The sequence below is a fragment of the Eupeodes corollae genome, chromosome 2, assembly GCF_945859685.1.
Source record: "Eupeodes corollae chromosome 2, idEupCoro1.1, whole genome shotgun sequence".
NCBI classification, from domain to species: domain Eukaryota; kingdom Metazoa; phylum Arthropoda; class Insecta; order Diptera; family Syrphidae; genus Eupeodes; species Eupeodes corollae.
Window position 1 is genome coordinate 8041736 of NC_079148.1, and position 9679 is coordinate 8051414.

A 9679-nucleotide genomic window follows, 5' to 3' on the forward strand; every position below is an offset into this window, starting at 1 on the left:
AATCTATTGAAATTTAGTTACAAATACTAATCTTATTAAATTAATTCAATTAAGTAAGTGAACTAGTAACGAAAAATAATTCACTCTCTATTGGCAACGCAAAGCATAAAATCTTAAGATTTAAATTCAAAAGTATAACCGCGTCTTCGGCTTATTACAATTTTTCCGGATTTTAATTCCTTTTTTTGCTTTCTTTTTAATTTCCCTTTAAGTCAACAATCCCCTTTTCAAATTCAAACCCACCCCACTAATTAGCGCAAGTGTTAAAAGAATATATTTTTTTTATATATATATATGTATAAGTGCAGATTAAATAACTATCAAATTAATCAAAAAGATATGTACAAACTCACCCTTTTATTTCTCGAGAAGTGGCCACTACTGTTGAATAGAAGGTATCGTTGTACCCTGTGCAATCTTTCCATGCACTTGATGTTGTTTTCTTTTTTTTGTAGATATTTGTTCACTTATATGTATGTATATATTTCACTTCCGCGATTAGCTTTTACTTTTAAATCGGTTCGCGTGGTGATACTTAGGACGAACACCTCATTTTTTTGTACTCCGAATTACCAAGTTAGAGACGTTTTTAAAATATTAAATTGATGTCAGAAAAAAAAAATGAATTTACGTTAATAAAAAAAAATTTGAACATAAAAAAAATTAATTTATGGTTTTGGCGGGGACTTGAACCACGAACCTCTGCTTTGAGCCCTTAAAATGATCAGCGGCTTTTTTTTATTTTTTTTAAATTTATTTTTATTAATTCATTCTTAAACCTATCTTAAAGCTAGACAAAAATTCATAAAACTAGCCTAATTATCTATAACTTACAACTAACTTAATGATCCCATACGGACACTCTAATTTAAACTATGACACTAGCTACTAATGCCTTTCAGCCCTAAGATCTGTTTAACTTCAATTTAAATTGTATTTATTTTGTATTTATTAGAAAATTATGAGAAGAAACTAATATCAAGGTCCTTTTTTATTTTTACTTAAAATAAGGTCCTTAATATAAAACTTAAAGCTAACTTAAACTACCTATTCTACCTATAAACTACTTAAAATTAGAACAACCACAGCAGCAAATCTAACATTTTTTGTTTTTATATTTTATTGTCTTTTTTTATGTTTTTTTTTTAATTCTTTTAAATTTTTTTTTTGTTTTTTTAAATTTAATTTTTTTTTCTTTTTTTTGTATTTTTTTTGTGCCACCATGCCTATTCTACTTAAAACTACTTGAAACCCCATCCCAACTACCCATTATCAAGTGCCGATTGAAGCCACCAAAACTGGTTTTCCTGCTTCACCCTATCAGTTCGGTCCCGTTCGGACACAGCCCTACTGAACCGAAGAAGCTCCGCTCCGCCTTGTGCCATGACATCCCGATTGTACGAGAGTCGCCTATCAACGGTTCTTCGTCTGACGTGGTAGATTAACGGAACTGTCAATCTGTCCTGTATCAGACCGCATTTGTCTAAAAAGAGGAATGCTTCTGGTGGAATGAAGCCACTCAAACGTACACTTTCAAAATACTCGTCGTTCGGATAGAACGCCCCGAAAATTAAATTGTTGGTCGAAGACATAGCTCTTGCAATGTGGAAAAGTAATGCACATAAGAAGATTCGGCTGTTCGATATAAACCGGTACAGCGTCGTAAACACTGTTGCTCGAACACCCGAAACTTCTCCATCTGGGAAGGGGCAACGCTGAACCACACAGGACAACCATAAACGATCATTGGCCGTATGAGGGCCATGTAGCAAATTACCTTCACTCTGGGGTCAAGCCGACTGCTAAGAAACAGCCGTTTCGTCAGAACGAAGGCTCCTCTGGCCCTGGTCAGAGCAGCATTAATATGTCTGTCGAAATATAAATACTGATCTAACCAGATACCGAGGTACTTCACTACACTTTTGCTCGCTAATGGCTGACCGTGAAGATCAACGATGACCATCTTGGGCCAATTCTTACACATTACCCCCGTGGCCCTAGCCAACGGAGTCCGGAACAGAATTGTCTCTGACTTCTGGACATTTATTTTCAGTCGTCGCAATATCGCTGAATCTTGTCGAAATCACGCTGCAAGAGAATTCTAATAACCTCAACCTTTCGGGCCGTTCTGTACGCAATTAGGTCGTCGGCGTACGCAATTGCCTTTGTAAGACTACCTATCAGAATGCTGAAGGGAATCGGCGAATTCACCGCTCCCTGTTGAAGACCTTTTCTTATTGAGAATGTTGTGGTAGAAGTTACATTGCCACTTTTGACAACAAACTTTCTACCGTTAAGCATATCATAAAATACTCGTATATACAACAATGGCTTGCTTATGCTAAGCCTGCTCAGTTTTAGGTAAAGACCCTCTAACCATACGGTGTCAAAGGCCTTTTCCAAATCAACCAGAACAGCACCTGTGCATTGTTGTTTTGATTTATTCCATTGGATATCAGAAACGAGATTAGACGCAGCATGAATTGTATCATGACCCGCCTTGAACCCGAACTGTTTATCCGGAATTATTTTGTTGTCCGCAGCCCACTTAGTCAGAGCCCTATTAATGATTTTTTCGAAAACTTTGCTGATGCTCGGAAGAAGACTTATCGGGCGAAGATTTGACGGGTTGGAGTTGTCCTTTCCTTTTTTCGGTAGAGGATGAACCACAGCGGTCTTCCAATGCACTGGATAATATGCATTATTCAGTGCATTATTGAAGAGCGTGGTGTAAATGTCAATTGCTTCCATCGGTAAATGTCTTAGTACAACGTTGGATATACCATCGACACCTACTGACTTTTTATTTTTTATTGAATTGAAGATGAGCTGAAGCTCAACCTTCGTCACTAACAAGGGACTTGCTCCCGTTTGCTCGGCGATTGTGGCATTTGCCAAGGAATCGTCATTGAACCGGATGAAACCGCGGTTCTCAGATCGCCATTGTGTCATATCATTTCAAAGGTAAAAGTGATTGAGTAGGGCTCTGTTTTCCAGGTCGTGGTTGGGGCGAATGCTAACATTTACCTTGTATACTTGCTGGAAAGCAGCTCCCACGGCCTCCACTTTTTCGTTTGAATATTCAATTATGTAAAAGTCGTCGACAAAGATGGCTTCTTCTAGATCTATTTGCACTGTCCTGAGTACGTCTCTGTTCTCTTCGGTTCTTTGGAGTTTCAGACTCGGAAGGTCATTGTCGTTCTTTTTCCTGATTATCTTGTTGATTTTGGGGAACATACTAGGGTCACTCAAATTTACTGACCGGATCTTGCGGTCCCAGTACTTGTTAATTGATAGCCTGTAGTTCTCCTTAATCAACAGGTTGACATTTTTTACCGACGACTTCAGTGTCCTAACCTCCAAGTCATGTGTGTCTGTAAGTTGTCTGTACAACTTTTTGAGTCTTGTCAGTAAGCCACTCTTGTGCCTTCGCAGTGCGTCATTAGTCGAGTTTCTGTAAGCGTCCATTTGGTGCGGTTCTTTGTACTTTGGTATTGTCCGTTCCATCGTTCGTTTAATTGTTTTGTCCATCTGTTGTAATGTTGGTCAATTTCTGTATTTGTCAGGTTTCTGTTGTTTGGTGGGGCTATATCACTCGAACGAAGTTCTCTCCCTAGGGAGGTTATGAAACGAGGCCAGCGCCTCGTAATTTTACTGCAATTGTAAGAATGCGTTGCAACGTATTCCTCCAACTCCACGCGTTCGTTCGGAATCTGCATTACAGCAGCCAGTCCGCAGTGATCACTGTCGTACTCGACTGTCTGTAAGCAGTTTTGAGGGTGATTACCCACTTTGTCTGTAACTGTCAGTCTGATGTCGTACAGCGAAAGATCCAGAAAGGAGCCGCTTCTTGGATACGATGGCTTTTCAGTAGCCAGCAGGTCGATGCCATATTCAACTCTGTAAAGATTCATCAAATTAAAAAGATGGTTACCTCTGGGATTACTACGCTGATTTCCCCAATCTTCATGTTTTGCGTTCAAATCATAGGCCAAGATGAAGAGAAGAATGTATTTAATGTTCAAGGGAGACAATGAAAAGACACTTTTGTATTATTTATTTTCTTTATAATTTAAGGTTTTACATACTTTTTTCGAATCATTTAAAACGGGACAAATATTTTACACAACGGGAATAATAGTTTGAACATTATTTTTAGTTTAAGGGTAAATAATATAAAAAGACATAACATGTACAAGTATTTACAGTAACATCTTCACTTGAAGATTGCATCTTAATGCAGTTGGATAAAAACAATTTTCTAAAATGGTGCGGAACTCCAAAGATTTTAATGATGCCTATATTTTGAAGACCTTGTAGGTTGTTCAACTAATTTTGGCAATTTTCGCTACAAAGTTCCTTGTCTGACTGCGATAAGTTTTCCTGCCGTTCACGTTTTAAATTTTTCCTTGATGTTCATCTAAAATATTATTGAACGTTGTTAATTTTTTTTTTTTGATTTTCTATTAAATAGGTTGGTTTTGCTTACTTATTCCAACATCCAATTCTAGGAATGACACAAAAAAATAACGAGCTTGAAAATATAACAGTATTTGTTTGGTTTGATCTGTCATTTGAAGTATCATTAAAGTAGTATACAACCTTAAACTGGGGTTTTACTAAACAAATCAGGAAAATTGACTATGAATAAGAGCTGTGTTTATTTAATCAACAAGCCTTAAACTATAGATCAAGAAATAATGACTTTAGAAATTCTCTATGAATACGCGCCATTAATTTTATAAAATTATTTCCCAGAAACTTCCTTAACTTTCTATCTACGCAACAACCCGCCAACAAAAACAGATGCTATGGTACTATTTACCTATTAAACTCTAGGCCTTACTAATTCCAAAAAGATAAATATAGAAAAATATGTTTCCAAATAGGTATACATGCGTAAATTTGCAATTTTAACACATACATAATTGTTACGCTCTGCAAAATATTCAAGAAAAAACTCTGAAGCTACTATTACAAGGTCAGTTTAAACGGTCAACGCGTTCACCCTTTACGTTGACCGTGTAAATAATCGCAAAACGACTTAAGGCTTTACTATTCAACTTCCTACACACCAACTTATGAGAACAAAAATAAAATACTCCTCTCATGCCCAATCTTGATTTCAAAATGCTTCCAGTCGCTCTTAGGTTCCACAATTAATTTTCGTACAGGCAGCGCTTCCGTAACACAATTTTGTGTTACATGATAGTAGTATTCAAATAAATATACAAAGTGGTTTGTGAATTTTATCGTGCTCAAATATGTTTGACATTACGTGATTTGATTTTAACAGTTTAATTTTTTTTTTTTCATATTTCTGGGAACTAATTAAAATCTAAATTTATAATATTTTCAAACCAGACGCAAATAAAAACGTTTTCAAACATGCGAAATCTTAAGCTGGCCATATATGTACGACTCGGGTCCATTAGTTTGGTGAAAAGGGAATAATTAATTTTAAAATGTTATCTTTTGTTTTTAGGCGTAAACAAGTTTTTTTAAAGATAAAATAAACAAAAAACAATAATGAAGTTCTAAAAGTTTCCGCTGAAACTACCAAAAGGCTCGCAGCATTAAGGAATAGATGACATCAATACAAATCAATGAAATTAAATTTATGAACCTATCTATCGGGAAATAATTACTTTAAAGAAAATTCAACTGCTCAATTATTTTTTGCTTAAAATGTAGTTTTGCAGACGGAAACTGATTTCCCTGAACTACTGTTTTTATTATACCTATCCTAAAATAAGATCGAATAGTCTCCAATTTATACAATTACACTGACGCATTTCTGTGAAAAAAAGTCCAATGAAGAAACTTGTCAAAAATTTTCAATGATAAGTTTCCAAGACGAAAGCCAACATGTTACCTGTAGCTAACACCCTTACGAAAATCTAACTTGCGAGTGTAAGCCCAGCGTAATTTCAGTGATTCATTTTTGCAACGACCTTTTCGCTGAATTGCGCCTTTCGAGAATGTATGTCACTGAATGGCAAATTTTAATGTAACCGCTATCTGCAAAAACACTTATATTATATAATTAAACTATTAGAGTGTTTTTGATTCCTTAAACAAACGCGGCGTTCTCGATCAAACTGGAGGGATTCCCCAATTATTTACTTAATTTCAATTTTTAAATAAAATACGAAAGTAGGTAAGTTCTTATTAATATATTGTTTATTTATTTTGTGAATTGTATTGATCTTGAATTTTGTATGAACGTCTAAAAACTTATCGTCTTTGTTCTAGCGAAATCTTTTAATATGTCCACCAATGATCTGGAACCAATTGATTCTGAGAATTCAGAAAAAACAACACTCTTTGAATGTTCAGAAATCCCAACAAGAATATCACAACACATTCGAGGTCTCATCAAAAGCAGAGAATTTTCAGATCTCATTCTGATCGGAAGCGACGGCATCAAAATTCCAACTCATCGTATAATATTATGTGCTGCCAGCCAATTCTTTTTTGATTCTTTGAACACGATGCCTTTGCCTAACTTAAAAGAACCAACAGAAATCGAAAGTTCCACTTTGGAGTTAGTCCTTCAATTTATGTACACGGGTTCTATAGTATTTTGCCACGAAATTGCCAGAGACGTACTTAGAGCTGCTACGTGTTTCAAAATGAAATCACTGATTGGTCTTGGTTTGGAATTCTTGGTGCAAGGGCTCAACTGCAGCAATTGCTTAAGCACAACTTTGTTTGCAAAGGAACATGACTATATGGATCTCTATAAGAAATCCTTTTCCTTTGCTTGCATTCATTTTGAAGAGATTTGCTTTGCGATTGACTTCCTAAACCTGGACGAACAAATGGTGGATTGTATTCTCTCTAGCGATAAGGTTGTCGTCTTTTCTGAAGAGGTAATCGTACGGTCACTGTTGATGTGGCTTGAGCATGACAGAAAGAACCGTGAAAAAAACTGGAAGAAGCGTCTCTTAAATGTGCGTTATCAATTTCTGACACTTGAGTTCTTATTAGAGCACAACAATAGCTTATGCATAAACTTGGATTGTCATAAGATTGTTTTTGCATGGCTTCAACAAAATATGTTGCCAAAAAAACGAAAAGGGTTAGCCAAGTCAAGGAAGGGCTATCGTACTTCAAAATTGTATATGATCACTGGGTTCCATCTGGATTGTTTGAAAGTTCAAACATACTACCCAGAGTTCAATACTTGGACTTCTAAAACCATTGAATCCACATGGAATAAATTATTTCGCGTAGGAACAGTTGTTAAAAACGGGATAGTGTATATTGTTGGAGGAATTTCAGGGGACCATATCCGATCAAATGAAATAAAATGTTTTAATATTGAAACGGAGGAAACTTGGTTATTGCCCCCAATGAAGTATTCTCGAGCAGGTACTGGAGTTGCAATATCAAATAACTATTTATTTGTTTTCGGTGGCTGCGGTCTTGTTGGAGATAAGATAAATGATCTTAAATCGATGGAGAGGTATGATTTTTCAGAGCAAAAATGGCAAAACGCTGCGCCAATGCTAAAACGATTTAGTAATAGTAGCAAAGGAGCAATATTAAATGATTTCTTGTATGTTGTTGAACCAGACATTACGCAATGTTATAGTATAAAAACCAATGAATGGTGTTCGAAAGCAACGAAACGAATTGAAAGTTTTTACTTTGGTTTGGTATGTTGCGGTGCATATCTGTTCGCTGTTGGAGGGTTTCTACCAAATGGACAGGAAACAAATATAATTGAACGTTACAATCCCTTATCAGACACTTGGGAAACTATTACAAAGTTAAGCTCACCTCTTAACCAATTGAATTGTCTCACATTCAATAATACATTCCTTGTCGTTGACGTTGTACATAATAATGAAGGGGTAAATGAGGTGAAACAATACGATATTGACACAAATGAGTGGAAAAGTTTGGCTCCAATATTATGCCAATATTTAAATATTAAAAAAATTATACAATGAACTATTACAATTTCATCCGTATTCTTTATTTAGCCCCATAACAGTTTCGGTTGAATTTGTGATAGGCCTTATTATTACATAAATTTTGGTATTACTTAATTTCTCAATTATTCTCTTAGACTTATACAAAATAAACTATGGATTTTACTGCAAAAATTGCATTTTTTTTTTACTTGTCCTTCAGCTTAATGTCTGGTAAACACTTGCTTTTGTTTTTTTTAACATGGTTGTTCGGTGTATCCTGCACCATATTGAGGATGCAAAATATAACAATCCCATTAGTTGGATAGAGATAGTAGATCATAAATACGATTTTTTCTGTAGTTTTAAATTTTTTTTCGACTTGTATTTAAATATTCAATCGGAGTTGTCAATTGTGCAATGTTTATAATTGCAAGCTTCTTTTAAATCTATAATAGAAGTTGAATATTTTTTAAAATACAAACTCGATTATGAAAATTTCTTTAATGGCTTAATTGGACTTTTTAAAATTTGTTTTGCAATATTTTTCAGTTTTCCTTCATAAAGGGTTGGTTGCTTAATATTGCATCTCTTATATGCATGTGGTAGCACCTTAGGACCTCAAACTTCAAATATATTTTAACAAAGCACTTGAATCAAGATTGCTTGGAGCATTTTTTCGGCCAAGTTAGAAGTTCGGATGGAAACAATAGGAGAATAACAGCATTTTCCTTTGTGACAATCTTTCAGCAGCTTTGGGGTTTAAAATATTTAAAAGTCGTTAAGTATGGGAACTGCGAGCAGGTAGATTTCATACAATTAGATACTTTTTTCAAACAAAAAGCTGCTAAACAGGTTTGTTTGTCAATAAACCGCGAGTCTGATACATTTTTCCCAACAGGCAATTTAAGTGGAGACCAAAGCTTATCAGAATTTTTAAAAGATAACAGCTTTGTTTATTTGTGCGGTTGGTTATACCGAACATTTCGAGAAAGCCACTCATGTATGGCATCAGCAAGTACATACAACAAATCTAATGCTTCAATTAATTTAGTTTTTACAGGATATAAGCAGTTCGATAAATGTAATCTGCTGGCTCTGTCACAAGATTTCGTAGACCAATTTGGAAGACCAATTTTGCAGTTTATTCAGTTCTATTGCTCACGAAAACGAAGTACTTCAAAAATTTCTTGATAGTGTGCAGCCAAAAAATAGTTTCAATTGTTGCAGCAATTTATCTCCTACATTCTTAGTTAAATATTATATTAGAGTTAGAATTTTATTTCAATTGAGGTTTTGGAATAGTAAATCCCTATTAATAAAAAAATAAACCCAGTTTTAAGAACAAGCTACTTTGTGTTAGGCACCTTTAGGAAAATCTAAATTAGTTCTGGTTTTAAAATACTTAGGAAGGTAGAAATATTTTATGAATTATATAACTATAACCATATGATGTACTAATAACTTCTTTATTCCAGAATGGGTGCAATATGAGTCTAATTGCTGATACTTCGTGTGCCTTTTAAGGAATCAATAAGGAGAAGGGCATCTTTGAAGCTTTGTAAATTGTCTGCCTTTCCATCAAACTCAGGTTAGAGTGATGAGGCCAATTTAAGAAATTCTACTAAAGTTTGGGCCATGTTTTCCTTGATTTTTATAATTGGTTGTTGGAATTCATCCAGTGTTTCAATTTCACTGTCACATTCTGTATTTACTACTGGTTTTGATTCCTCTAAACTTTCTATTTGATTTTCATT

General features: G+C 34.9%; 1 protein-coding gene across 1 annotated transcript; it reads left to right on the forward strand.

Moving 5' to 3' along the window:
• The first annotated feature begins 5302 nt into the window (after positions 1-5302).
• LOC129944215 (kelch-like protein 5) lies at positions 5303-8111 on the forward strand. Its single transcript, XM_056053510.1, has 3 exons — positions 5303-5415; positions 5486-6160; positions 6256-8111. The coding sequence occupies exon 3, from the start codon at positions 6270-6272 to the stop codon at positions 7959-7961; it is 1692 nt and encodes a 563-aa protein (XP_055909485.1). The 5' UTR covers positions 5303-5415; positions 5486-6160; positions 6256-6269; the 3' UTR covers positions 7962-8111.
• Positions 8112-9679: the final 1568 nt, after the last annotated feature.

What these genes read in the sequence shown, in the direction of transcription:
- LOC129944215 (XM_056053510.1), top strand. Translation starts at nt 6,270, where the DNA reads ATGTCCACCAATGATCTGGAACCAATTGATTCTGAGAATTCAGAAAAA.